The sequence below is a fragment of the Phyllobates terribilis genome, unplaced genomic scaffold, assembly GCF_046119375.1.
Source record: "Phyllobates terribilis strain yellow unplaced genomic scaffold, ASM4611937v1 Scaffold_8__6_contigs__length_399053987, whole genome shotgun sequence".
In the NCBI taxonomy this organism is placed as follows: Eukaryota; Metazoa; Chordata; class Amphibia; order Anura; family Dendrobatidae; genus Phyllobates; species Phyllobates terribilis.
This window is the reverse complement of record NW_027362768.1, coordinates 360,454,260-360,468,898: the sequence shown is the minus strand read 5'-3', so window position 1 is coordinate 360,468,898 and position 14,639 is coordinate 360,454,260. Positions and strand designations below refer to the sequence as shown.

The 14,639-nt window shown below is 44.4% G+C and overlaps 1 protein-coding gene across 16 annotated transcripts in view; it reads left to right on the top strand.

Moving 5' to 3' along the window:
• FOXP1 (forkhead box P1) overlaps positions 1–14,639 on the top strand; it is an 809,982-nt gene that overhangs the window by 736,954 nt on the left and 58,389 nt on the right. For 12 of the 16 annotated variants that reach the window (XM_073644751.1, XM_073644747.1, XM_073644748.1 and 9 more), the window contains 2 exons: positions 2,678–2,845; positions 4,310–4,414. In XM_073644751.1, coding sequence (XP_073500852.1) covers positions 2,678–2,845; positions 4,310–4,414 — 273 coding nt within the window. The remainder of the gene's footprint in view (positions 1–2,677; positions 2,846–4,309; positions 4,415–14,639) is intronic. The other 4 variants (XM_073644754.1, XM_073644761.1, XM_073644760.1 and 1 more) reach the window with 2 other exon arrangements.

Genomic DNA, 14,639 nt, shown 5'->3' with positions numbered 1-14,639 from the left:
TCGAGCAGGAAGAGGCACCTCTGGTCTGGAAATAGAGCTGGAGTGACCAAGGCGTCAGATCTACAATAGCACTTCAGCTTAATTTGCATATCAACTCAAAAGTTGATTTCTCAGTAACGGAGGAACGGACTGGTCATGTAAAGGGATTGCTGGTCTTGTCTTTGAAAGAGGTATGTGCGCTTATAAGTAGTTTTGTGGGTGAAATCCTGCTGACAGATTTAATAGGATTGATCAGGACAACTCTTTCTAAGAAATTATTTGATTTTTGTAATTCAGTTTCGGGGTGAGAAGGTAGGTCTTGTGGTCCGTGCAGAGAGGTAGACCAGTTCAGATAACATGTCCACCATTTTCTGTGTTGTACCTATGGTCCTCGACTATGTTGACATTAGTGCCATGACTTCTGATCGTAACAGAGGTAGGAAAGCTATCTCTGATCTACGTTGACTTCTAGGAGGGTCCACTAGGATTTCTGTAGGTTTGACAGCAAAACATAATCTTTTCTTGCCCTCAAAAGTACCAAAACGTCTTACGGAAATCTAGAAAAAAGTTATGTGCCATAATGTACAACCTCTTTCTCATTGTTCCTATGACAAAAGGTCATTGGCCAGAAGTAGACTTGTTGTAAAGAAGAGGTGAGCTCCAGAACTGCAATTTTTTTTTTTTTAGAAAGCCCAATTTACTTCCAAGTGTTAGTCATAGTTTTACCAACTGTTAAAGGAACTCTTACATTTCCTAGATCCAGAAATAAAGGAAGTGTTGATTTTCCTTTAAACGCACACCAACACCCCGGTTTGGAGTAGTGAGGTTTCCTGAACCGTGAACGTCTGAACGATTTGACACATGTTAGATTTATCCTCAGATTTGTTAGTCAATGTCTGGCGGTGCACAGAATAGAAGCCAGCATGGTCCAGTAGGGAAATTCAATGCACAGAGGACTTATTACTACGTCATTAGATTATCATATTTGTGTTTTTCTTTTATCATTTTTTCCAAACTCTCTTTTCTTCTGGCATTTCAAGTCTCCTGCTATATTAGTACACGGCCTTAATACAAGATTCTTATTTAGTCGGAGGTTACTGAGATCTTTCCAGAAATAATGACTTTGTGCAACACCTAAAAGAGATTACACCCCTCCCGTCTAAATAGGGTTCATCAGTTGATGGAGCAGTTCTGTGTGTCTGAAAAGCACGTGTTTGGGATCAAAGCATCCTATGACTTGGATCAGTGCAGCTAAATCACAACGTATCGATCGGAAGATTTCTGAAGGATTAACTCCTTGCTGTAAGCTCTCTAGTGAACTTCTAAGAGCACCTACGTTCTGTCGTTCTGATTAGACGTGAGACCCTCCTTCAAATACAAGGACTCTCATCATCTACATTATTGTTCGTTGATCCCATGACACTTATTTTAAAATGGTTTTATCTTATCTTGAGATTTTGCAGAGGACATTCCAAAACCGGATACCCAACAGTTTGGTTGAACATTAAAAAATTGCCAGTAGTCTAGAAATTTCCTGAAAAAAAATGTTTTTTCGTGGGATTAGATGACTATAGGCTTTTAATTTTTGCTGACCATTTAAAGTCTTTGCCTCTCGTAATCTGCTGCCATGACAAGAGGCTCATCAGACTAGTGCTTTCAGTTGTGTTCGGCTCCTCCTTAATGTTCCCCGTTGTGTTAAAAAGATCATATACTTCTGTCCAAACTGAACATCCATGTTGGTTGTGGATTTAGATGTTTAACTTGTGGGTGAAAAACTTTTTTAAAAAGACTTTCCATCACAGTGAAAAGTCTTCTTGTAATCTTTAGATCCTTTGGAAATGAATAAAGCCCTCCATACACATTAGGCCCCCCACCATACACCATAGATGGTTGTTGACTGAACGATGGTTTGGGAGATGAATCAGCTGGTAGTTATCTCAGCGGTCTCTCCCATGCATCGAAACGCTAGTTTGGCTGAGCATTCCTGTGTTCTTTATAAGAGAGTGGCTGGAAGACTCTCTAGAGAACAAAAGGATGTGCAATCCAAAGTCCCATCAGAAAGTCTGTCCGGGGCACCCATACATATTAAACTGTTGATGTTGGCTGGTTCAGCCGAAATTAGTCTACTGTGTATGGGGGGAGCGTTAGACTAACGTAGCCTGAACCGGACGATATCCACGAGTTCGGCCAACAGTCTAATGTATATGGGGGCCCCTGTTAGATGATTGTCAGGGGAGTTAAGCATCCGACATGTCCGATTTCAGACTGCTGATCTTTTTGTTCTCCCTGAGCTAAGCTGCCACCAGAGGCGTCTGGCAGTGGCTCCCTCATAGAATACACAAGAGCGCTCAACAAAATGAGTGCTCCTGTCTATGGGAGAGTCAGGTAAAGTAGCTGTCGGCCGATCCATTGTTCGGCCATTGGTGTATGGTGGTTTAAAGAGAATGTTTCAGCACAGTTTTGTAATCTAAAGTGAAGACATGGCTGTAATGGTGCTGTAATGCAGATTAATTTGATACCCATGGTGCAGAAATCCACTTTGATGTTCTTCATTAATCATCATTTGAAGTTTTCTGAGAATTAGATTTCAGTGCACAGGGGCTGGACTGTGCACTGGGTCTTCTCCTCACTGTCTGATTTCCCAGCCCCCTTTGCCTCCAATTTTTGAATGACCTGCCCCCTCTGTTTTAAATCTCAGCAGTGACCTGTCATTCAAGGACTGGAGGCAGGCGGAGGGGCTGGTGAATCACAGACAGGGAGGAGAAGACCCAGTGCACAGTCCGGCCTCTGTGCACCGAAATCTAATTCGCAGAAAACTTCATATGGTGATTAAAGAAGAACCACAAAGCGGATTTTTTCACCAAAGGTATCAATTTAATCTGCATTACTTCATCTTTACAAACATGTTATTTACATTTCAAAATTATACTGACAAGTTCACTTTAACCCTTGCTGTGACGGTATTGACATATGCATAACCTCTCCAAGAGTTGGCACATTATGTGGTTATGTAGTATCCAGTCACTTACAGCAATCTTAAGATTAGGACATTATAGGATGCTTTACAACTTTTAATTGATGCCTCTCTTTAACAAGTGCATTATGGGCATATTTATAATAGTCATTGATCTAGAAACATTGGTCCTCTTTCACCCTGAGATGATCCATTTCTTGGCAGTACTTTGAGCACTTCATACATAGTTTTAGCAGCTCTTGAAGGCACCCACTCTTCTTGCACAGATTCAGTTGGTGTTGGGAGTATTACAGGCTCCATTGCATATGCAAATTGCCTCTTCAGAGAGGAAGAGGGCTAGAACTCTATAGCGCCCCCTGTTTGAAGCAGCAATCCTACAAGTCACTATCAACCCTTTAACGAGCCTTGCAATATGACTTGGGGGGGGGGGGAAAGCCAAATCAGAATCTCAATCTGCAGACACGGTGTTTCGGGGTATTGCCGCTCGTCAGGCATGCCAGGACCGGACTATCTCTCCCCAAGGAGAAACGTTACCCCTTAGACCTCAGTCCAGAGCCTCTCACCTAGTCAAATCAGATCTCATACTTTGCACTGATGAGGGGCAATAACTTGAAACACTGTCTGCAAGTTGCGATTCTGATTTGGCTTTTATCTTAAGTTATATTGCAAGGCTCGTTAAAGGTTTGATGGTGACTTGTAGGATTGCTGCTTCCAACAGGTGGCGCTATAGAGTTCTAGTCCTTCTAAGTCTAAAGAGGCAATTTGCATATTTAATTTCCCAGAGGAGTATTGCATGGCGAATAAGTCTCCTTACATTGGCATGCCAAGACCGGCATGTCACGCTCCACAAGGAGAAACATTAACTCTTAGAACCCAGGCTCCATTGGAAAAATGTATGCAAATTAACTTTACTCCAGAATGAAGAAGTGTCTTTTTAGCATCTATAGGTAGCTACCAATAGTTGACGCTAGAAAGACTACTCTTATGAGAGAGATAATTTACGTAAATAATTTTAGCCAAATAAACATGCTAAATCTAAAGGTCTTCAGGCACCAGACCAACCCTAAGAAAACTGGTCTTGAAGGGTTAATTCTTAGGCCTATTACTCATGCCTTAAAATGTTGTTTTCCTGCAGCGTCTAATACACAAAAGAACAACAGGTCGCCACTTGTTTTTGCATGCAGGGCGTTATTAGGAACAACACTTCATATGCATAAAGAGTTATTTTTAAAAGGCTTTGTTCCTTCTCGGTCTCGTCGGCCGTCTGGGGATTTGTATCTGTTTATTTGCTCAGAATTGAAATCAACTTGTTGATTATCCATCACTGATTTGGATGTGTCTTTCTTTTTCTTTTAGTGCAGCTCATGAGGATTACATGCAGAATCACCCCTTATATGGACACGGCGTCTGCAAGTGGCCGGGATGTGAAGCTGTTTGTGAAGATTTCCCATCGTTTTTAAAGTAAGTCTGAGTTTACATCTGTGCTCGTCACTCAAAAACTTATTTATAAAGTGCATTTATTTTTATTTACTTTATTGGCCGTGACTCTTTTGTGGGTTTTTTTTTGTGTTGGGTGCATTTGTTAAAAAGTCATAATAATTGGAATAATATATCTCCAGATGATGAGCTATAGGATGAATGCTCCTCCTAAGCCCCCTCAGCACTTACACGCACAGCTCGGCCAAGCATTGGTTTCCAATGGCGAAAGGGGAATGGCTCAATGTCAGAATAAAATTGGGCATCAGGCTTTGAAATTCAACACGCCTGATCCTTCTTTCCCTGGATGTCTCCATACATATATTTGGCCCTCAAAATTGATACAGAACATGACCTTCTCTTGCTTCATTGGTGACCCAAGATAAAGCTCATAGGTTTCGATTCCCCCACTTTCCATGGACCGTCTAAAAAAAACTTGTCCCATCTTGGGCGTTAGAGGAGCTTTTTGCTTCATCGTGCATCAGGACCTCACCCTTGCACCACCTACAGCTACTGGCTGACCTGGTCTGCTATCTTTACACCCTCTTATGCAGTGGCAGACAGGGATAGAAGAGGCCCCTGTGCAAAAACAATCCATGGGCTCTTTGCCATCCAAAATCTCATAATTATGCACAGTTCCACCTACTGTGGAGGTGGGAGTTGACCCCCTTGCCTCTTGGGCCCTTGTGAGTCTTCACAGTTTGCACCAATGAAATAGCTGCCCCTGCTTATTTGATACCTTGGGTAGATCACATATTTCCTATACCTTTACCCTCATTTCATTTTACTTCTTCACTTCATGTGTCCTACTTGTATAAAGGGAGTCTGGCAGCACAAACCAAGCACAGGCGCTTGGTGCACTCTTGGAGTGACCAAGCAGTTCAGTGCTCCAACCAACTACGTGTTTTGCATCTATCTTGCCCTCCTCTTCTTTCATTCACCACTCTGGCATTACAGGAGCCAAAAGCAGATGGAGGGGCGGAGATGCAAAATAAGTAGGTGGGAAGGTGCACTGATCTGTTCGGCTATACTAAGGGTTCACCAAGCGCCCGTGCTGGGTTTAAACAGTCCTTTTGTGCTGATAGACACTCTTTAACTTTAACAGTATTGACAAGAGTGACCTAAAGAGTAGACAAAGGGGTAGTGTCTCCTTGTGGAGGGTGACATGCTTGATAGGCCTATAAGTCTCCTTACACAAGTGTGTCAGGCATGTCACTCTTCACAAGGAAAGACATTACCCCTTAGATCCCAGGCCGAGGCCTGTTATACAGCCAAATCAGATCTTTTGCTTTCCACCCAGGAGGGGTAACGCGCCCGAAAAACAGCATCTGCAAATAGAGATTCTGGTTTGGCTTTTATCCTAAGTCAAGTGGCAAGGCTCGTTAAAGGGTCGATATTGACTTTTACGATCGCTCCTTCCAGTAGGTGACGCTAGAGATCACTGAAGAGGAAATTTGCATAGAGAGAGAGGACAACATTCAGGCATTTTTGAGCAATTGTTAAATTTTAGCCCTTTTAAATAAGTTGAACATTTTTGGAATACTGCCCCTAGTGAACAAGAATATGGATCAAAGTCAGTAGTTAATTGTTCTTGTTTGTTTGTAGTTATTGCAGGAAGGGGACCAAGATGGGTTACATTATACTAGTATATGCTCTGCATAATTCCCCTGCTCCTATGTATGCTGTCTGCTAATGCTCTGCTGACCCGTCTCTCTGGTATATGCTCTGCATAATTCCCCTGCTCCTATGTATGCTGTCTGCTAATGCTCTGCTGACCCGTCTCTCTGGTATATGCTCTGCATAATTCCCCTGCTCCTATGTATGCTGTCTGCTAATGCTCTGCTGACCCGTCTCTCTGGTATATGCTCTGCATAATTCCCCTGCTCCTATGTATGCTGTCTGCTAATGCTCTGCTGACCCGTCTCTCTGGTATATGCTCTGCATAATTCCCCTGCTCCTATGTATGCTGTCTGCTAATGCTCTGCTGACCCGTCTCTCTGGTATATGCTCTGCATAATTCCCCTGCTCCTATGTATGCTGTCTGCTAATGCTCTGCTGACCCGTCTCTCTGGTATATGCTCTGCATAATTCCCCTGCTCCTATGTATGCTGTCTGCTAATGCTCTGCTGACCCGTCTCTCTGGTATATGCTCTGCATAATTCCCCTGCTCCTATGTATGCTGTCTGCTAATGCTCTGCTGACCCGTCTCTCTGGTATATGCTCTGCATAATTCCCCTGCTCCTATGTATGCTGTCTGCTAATGCTCTGCTGACCCGTCTCTCTGGTATATGCTCTGCATAATTCCCCTGCTCCTATGTATGCTGTCTGCTAATGCTCTGCTGACCCGTCTCTCTGGTATATGCTCTGCATAATTCCCCTGCTCCTATGTATGCTGTCTGCTAATGCTCTGCTGACCCGTCTCTCTGGTATATGCTCTGCATAATTCCCCTGCTTCATCTGTCCCACTCCAATCAATATTCACATATGTTTCTTCTTTCCCCACTATATACCTTATCTGATTTTTAGAGGTGTTAAACTGCAGAGACTTGTGTCCTGGCTCTGTCTTTGATCACCCAGCCATCTCCTGTTCAAATGACCAGCTGTTAATTTATCCACAAGCCGTTCCCACAATGCCCTACACCTGATATAGTTTAATGTGGCCTATATATTTAGACTCTCTGTAAGGGGTGCACGCGTGCTGGGGTGTGCACGCGTCTTCTTGTGCAAAGTGGCTTCGGAGAGAAGTGGCAGTTATTTCAGAGGCAGTAGTCAGGTAACCCACACTTTGACCACTTAGTCTCTTTTAACTATGTTTCTGTTAGCTCTCACTTTTTCCTCTATAGTCCTCCACTTTCTAATAACCCCTCAAATCCCTACACCAAGTAAGAAACTCTTCATCTCTCCCTCTATTCTCCCCATTCATCTCACCTCCTCCTCCAAATTATTCCTCACCATTCAATCCTGGATCTCCAAACACAGACAGCCACCTCATGCTCTCTCTTGCTCCCACCTGCTAACACTTTCTCTGCTCCTCCTCACTGCTGGAGATATCTCTCCAAATCCTGGTCCTCCTCACCATATCCCCACAGTCACTTCTACCTCCTATCCACGACCTTCCTCAAACTGTCGCAACCCTTCTAACCTCATACCCATCCAACTAATACCCACCTCCTCAGCTATACTAACAGGAGCTCTATGGAACGCTCGCTCTGTCTGCAACAAACTTTCCTTCATCCACGATCTTTTCATTACAAACAAACTCTCCTTCCTCGCCATCACTGAAACCTGGCTCACCCCCTCTGACACAGCCTCCCCAGCTGCCCTTTCATATGGCGGATTCCACCTTTCCCACACCCCCCGCCCCAATGGCAAACATGGTGGAGGCGTAGGTTTCCTCCTATCGGAACTCTGCGCTTTCACCAAAATCCCACTGCCACCCTCCGTTACACTCCCCTCTTTTGAGGTGCACTGTGTGCGCATCTATTCCCCCTCCAACCTCCAACTGGCCGTCGTTTACCGACCCCCAGGGCAAGCCACCACCTTCTTAGACCATTTCACTACCTGGCTGCTTCACTTCCTTTCCACTGACATCCCCACTATCATAATGGGTGACTTCAACATCCCCATTGACACTCCCCACTCGTCTGTCTCTAAGCTCCTATCCCTCACCTCCTCCTTTGGACTCACTCAATGGTCTTCCACACCCACCCACAAAGACGGCCACACACTGGACCTCATCTTCACCCGCCTCTGTTCCCTATCTAACCTCTCTAACTCACCACTCCCTCTCTCTGACCATAACCTCCTCACATTCTCTACCCTCTCCTCTCCGGGTGCACAATCCCCACTCCACAAACTCACACACCCTCGCAGAAATCTCAAACACCTTGACCTACACTCTCTCTCTGAATCCCTCCTTCCTCTCACAGACATAAATTCCTTGCACGATGCAGACGTTGCTGCTGCTTCATATAACACCACAATAGCTGCAGCTCTAGACTCGATCGCCCCTCTCACACACACCACACCTCGCACATTCAACAAGCAACCCTGGCACACTAAACTTACCAAAGAACTGCGCCGGGCCTCCAGGGTTGCGGAGCGGAGATGGAAAAGGTCTCACTCCATCGAGCACTTCATCGCATTCAAGCAATCCCTCACTAATTTCAAGTCCGCACTCACTACAGCAAAACAAACCTACTTCTCATCTCTCATATCCTCCCTATCTCACAACCCTAAACAGCTATTTAACACTTTCAACTCTCTCCTTCGTCCCCCAGCACCTCCTCCCTCTTCTCTCATCTCAGCCGACGACTTTGCCTCATTCTTCAAACAGAAGATTGACACCATCAGACAAAACTTTGGCCTAAAGTCCACACAACCCCTCCTCATATCTACTCAACCATCCTCCTCCAAACCCCACTTCTCCACCATTACAGAAGGTCAAGTCTCCTCTTTACTCTCCAAATCACACCTCACCACCTGCGAACTTGACCCAATCCCATCCCACCTCATCACTAACCTCACCTCAGTCTTCATCCCAACCCTAACCCACCTCTTCAATCTATCACTAACAACCGGAGTCTTCCCCTCATGTTTCAAACATGCCGCAATCACACCCTTCCTCAAAAAGCCCTCCCTTGACCCTTCCTCTCTGACCAGCTACCGCCCCATATCACTTCTCCCCTTTGCCTCAAAACTTCTAGAACAACATGTCCACCTTGAACTGTCCTCCCACCTCTCCTCCTGCTCCCTCTTCGACCGTCTACAATCTGGCTTCCGACCGCATCACTCGACTGAAACTGCCCTTACCAAAGTCACCAACGACCTACTAAATGCCAAATCCAAGCGACACTACTCCATCCTCCTCCTTCTGGACCTGTCATCTGCCTTTGACACAGTGGACCATTCCCTCTTACTCCAGATTCTCTCATCTCTTGGCATCACGGACTTGGCTCTATCTTGGATCTCCTCATACTTAACAGACAGGACATTCAGCGTCTCCCACTCACGCACCACCTCCTCATCTCGCCCCCTATCTGTCGGTGTCCCCCAAGGTTCAGTTCTAGGACCCCTGCTCTTCTCCATCTACACCTTCGGCCTGGGACAGCTCATAGAGTCTCACGGCTTTCAGTATCACCTCTATGCTGATGACACACAGATCTACCTCTCTGGACCCGATATCTCCTCCCTACTAACCAGAATCCCACAATGTCTGTCCGCCATCTCATCCTTCTTCTCCGACAGGTTTCTAAAACTCAACATGGATAAAACAGAGTTCATCATCTTTCCACCCTCTCATTCACATCCCCCATCCGACCTATCCATCAACGTCAATGGCTGTTCACTCTCCCCAGTCCCACAAGCTCGCTGCCTTGGGGTAACCCTGGACTCTGATCTCTCCTTCAAGCCACATATTCAAGCCCTTTCCACCTCCTGCCGACTCCAACTCAAAAACATCTCCCGGATCCGTGCATTCCTCAGCAAAGACTCTGCAAAAACACTAGTGCATGCCCTCATCATATCCCGCCTCGACTACTGCAACCTCCTGCTCCGTGGCATCCCTTCCAACACTCTTGCACCTCTCCAATCTATCCTAAACTCTGCTGCTCGACTAATCCACCTGTCCCCCCGCTATTCCCCGGCCTCTCCTCTCTGTCAATCCCTTCACTGGCTCCCTATTGCCCAGAGAATTCAGTTCAAAACTCTAACCATGGCATACAAAGCCATCCACAACCTGTCTCCCCCATACATCTGTGACCTAGTCTCCCGGTACTTACCTGCACGCAACCTCCGATCCTCACAAGATCTCCTGCTCTACTCCCCTCTTATCTCCTCCTCCCACACTCGTATACAAGATTTCTCCCGTGCTTCCCCCCTACTCTGGAACTCTCTACCCCAACATATCAGACTCTCGCCGACCGTGGAAACCTTCAAAAGGAACCTGAAGACCCACCTCTTCCGACAAGCCTACAACCTGCAGTAAACACCACTGCACGACCAGCTCTACCCTCACCTACTGTATCCTCACCCCTCCCTCGTAGACTGTGAGCCCTCGCGGGCAGGGTCCTCGCTCCTCCTGTACCAGTCGCTGACTCGTTTTGTTAAGATTATGTAAATGCTTTTGTTATGTATATCCCTATCACATGTAAAGCGCCATGGAATAAATGGCGCTATAATAATAAATAATAATAATAATAATAGTTACCAACGAACTTTTCTCAATCTTTTTTTTTTTTATCATATTTTGTTGATCTTTTCGTATCGAGCTCTATGCCGTCTCCAGCCAGGAAACACTAGAGGGTTAACTGCAAAAGAAATTATGTTGTTTGATGTAAAATTCTACGCTTTGGAAATGTTTATTTTGTGGGTGTTGGCTTGTTTTTTTAAAGAATGAGGAAGTGGTAATTACGAAGAACGTAAGCGTACAGATGGCTTTCACCTAGCTCGGGATTAACTGAACTTTTCCCCTTCTTCATGTTTTTTTTTTTTTTTTTTTTTTGCTTTAAGACCAGATTCAAATTGACCAATCTGTCCTCTAAAAAAATAAAAAAAAATAATAAAAAAAAAAAATAGTAAAAAAAAATTGCCGTAATAATATTTCATGTATTTTTTCAAAGAAAGTGTAGCCCATGAGAAGGGTACTGGTAAGAGCACTCTAATGTTTTCACAAGTGTTTTTATCGTGGTAACATCTTGCTTACTTTAGTTGCTTGCCTAAAACTACTTGGAACATGTTAAGAAAACATTTCAAAAAGGTTCCTACAAAGAGGCTTTTGTTTAGCACTAACTGTGAGGCTGTACAGCTCACAAAGGTGTTAACTTTCAGCCCCTTAAGCACTTCCACATGAAATTCCAAGATCGATGTTTGTGGTTTTGGAAAAACAAAGTGTATGTTAAAGGAACCAGGTATACGTTGGTACACGCTCAAGTAGCACGGAAATGGTATGTTGTTCCATACACATCAATTATGATCATTTGCATGTTACTCATCTATTTTTCTTTCAAATTCTGTAAAAAAAATTTAATTCAACATATTTTGCATCATAATGCATTTACAATTAATTATTGAGGCACATCCGAGCCTGTCAGCACAAAATGACTGTGCAAACCAAACGCAGGCTCCCTGTGCACCCTTGGCATGACACCAGGATTCATCTACTAGTTTTGCATCCATCTCCATCCCTCTCTTCAAAAAATTGACAGGAGCTAGGAGAGGGCGAAGCTAGATGGAAAATAAGTAGGTGGGAACAGGGCTGGGTCCAGGTTTTCATGGGCCCCAGGTGAAAGAGTCTCAGTGGGCCCCTTTAAGTATTATGGGCATCACATAATCCTCCATACAGTATAATGGGTCTCACATAGTCCTCCATACAGTATAATGGGCCCCACATAGTCCTCCATACAGTATAATGAGCCCCACATAGTCCTCCATACAGTATAATGGGCCTCACATAGTCCTCCATACAGTATAATGGGCTCCACATAGTCCTCCATACAGTATAATGGGCTCCACATAGTCCTCCATACAGTATAATGGGCCCCACATAGTCCTCCATACAGTATAATGGGCCCCACATAGTCCTCCATACAGTATAATGGGCCCCACATAGTCCTCCATACAGTATAATGGGCCTCACATAGTCCTCCATACAGTATAATGGGCTCCACATAGTCCTCCATACAGAATAATGGGCCTCACATAGTCCTCCATACAGTATAATGGGCCTCACATAGTCCTCCATACAGTATAATGGGCCCCACATAGTCCTCCATACAGTATAATGGGCCCCACATAGTCCTCCATACAGTATAATGGGCCTCACATAGTCCTCCATACAGTATAATGGGCTCCACATAGTCCTCCATACAGTATAATGGGCTCCACATAGTCCTCCATACAGTATAATGGGCCCCACATAGTCCTCCATACAGAATAATGGGCCTCACATAGTCCTCCATACAGTATAATGGGCCTCACATAGTCCTCCATACAGTATAATGGGCTCCACATAGTCCTCCATACAGAATAATGGGCCCCACACAGTCCTCCATACAGAATAATGGGCCCCACATAGTCCTCCATACAGTATAATGGACCCCACATAGTCCTCCATACAGAATAATGGGCCTCACATAGTCCTCCATACAGAATAATGGGCCCCACATAGTCCTCCATACAGAATAATGGGCCCCACATAGTCCTCCATACAGTATAATGGGCCCCACATAGTCCTCCATACAGTATAATGGCCCCACAACATAGTCCTCCATACAGAATAATGGGCCTCACATAGTCCGCCATACAGTATAATGCACTCCACATAGTCCTCCATACAGTATAATTGGCCCCACATAGTCCTCCATACAGAATAATGGGCCCCACATAGTCCTCCATACAGTATAATGGGCCCCACATAGTCCTCCATACAGTATAATGGGCCCCACATAGTCCTCCATACAGAATAATGGGCCCCACATAGTCCTCCATACAGAATAATGGGCCCCACATAGTCCTCCATACAGAATAATGGGCCCCACATAGTCCTCCATACAGAATAATGGGCCCCACATAGTCACCTATACAGAATAATGGGCTCCACATAGTCCTCCATACAGTATAATGGGCTCCACATAGTCCTCCATACAGATTAATGACCCCCACATAGTCCTCCATCCATTATAATGACCCCCACATAGTCCTCCATACAGTATAATGGGCTCCACATAGTCCTCCTTACAGTACAATGGGCCCCACATAGTCCTCCATACAGTATAATGGGCTCCACATAGTCCTCCTTACAGTATGTCACATTGATAGTTGTGTGCTCAGAACTGGGTGTTCCATCTGCACAGGCAGAGCCGCTGAGCTCACTGGCTGCTGCACTTCTCGACTTGATGTTGACACCGCAGCCAATATCGGGAACAGTGGAGGGCCCAGGGACCAAGATTTTCTGAAAAGTAGCAGATTTTTTTTTTCTGTAGCTCTCCTTGCTTTTGGATCCACTGGTGGCACTGGTTAAGTAAAAACCTCATCAGTAATTTCACATGCAGTGTCATAAATGGCTACATTTCCCATGACGTGATTGGTCATTGTAATACAACCCATTACAACTTTCTCCAATGGGTGGTACTAGACGGCCCGCTTTCTTTCTTCTGAAGGAGAGCTAATTTGCATACTTTTTACCCAGGGAGCATTGCTTGTCTTATAAGGCTCCATCAGCTGGAATCTGTACCCTCTTGACCTATTGAAAAGTTTTTGTTTTTTTTAATAAATCTTATATGAAGGCATCAAGGCTCCACAAAACTTGTGCATAATGTGGCACACAGAGAAGTCTAATGGCCCATAGTTTAATCTGCATATGAAAGTTTTTTTTCTCAATCAAAAAAAATGGTATCCTGCCCCATAAAATGCCATATTGTAGGGTAGAACTCTTCCATAATATTCATACAGGAGTAGGCAGAGGTATGGAAGCATAGAGACATTGTGTAGTCCACCTCAATAATGGTTCTTCTCACCCATCAATGTACTTGACTACATCTAAAGTATCAACTTTTGCAACTGTTTTTTTAAATTACTTTTCTAGGCGTATGCGTAGAATTACACTCTACAATCCCCGAAAACTCATGGTGACCTCATAAAGTCCTATCCATCTCTAGATCTTGACCTATACAGTTCGAGACCTTTTAGGACACGCAGGTCATTTCGGCCTAAATACGACACTGCCCTCTAGTGCTTCCTAGAACGGATCATTGTACCAGATCATTGTGCCGCTCATGTCCAGCTCTGGGGATTAACCACTAAGAGTTCACGAGGCCAAGTCTGGAGTTTTGTGATTCTGAGAAAGGCAAGTGCTTTATGTTCGGAGTCTTGCATTGTTCTTCATTGCTCCACATACATGGGCATTAAAAAAAAAAAAATCACTCCAGCTACTGAGGTTACTGGGCACGTTAATATTTCCGGAGCGTGATTAGAAAGTATTACTTGGAAGACAAGGATCATCTTCAATTCACACTTTTATTGACACTGGTGACCATATTACTGCTATGTCTAAATGCTGAAATTTATTGTTGGCTGTAGTGTCACAAAAGTCTGAGACAGCGATTTCTCTATTCAATAAAAGTAGTTAAAAACCTTTTAGAAAATCCATAATTTTGATTGCTGGTACTTCATAAATGTATAAATGATACTTTTTAGCTGTCTCTTTAGGGAA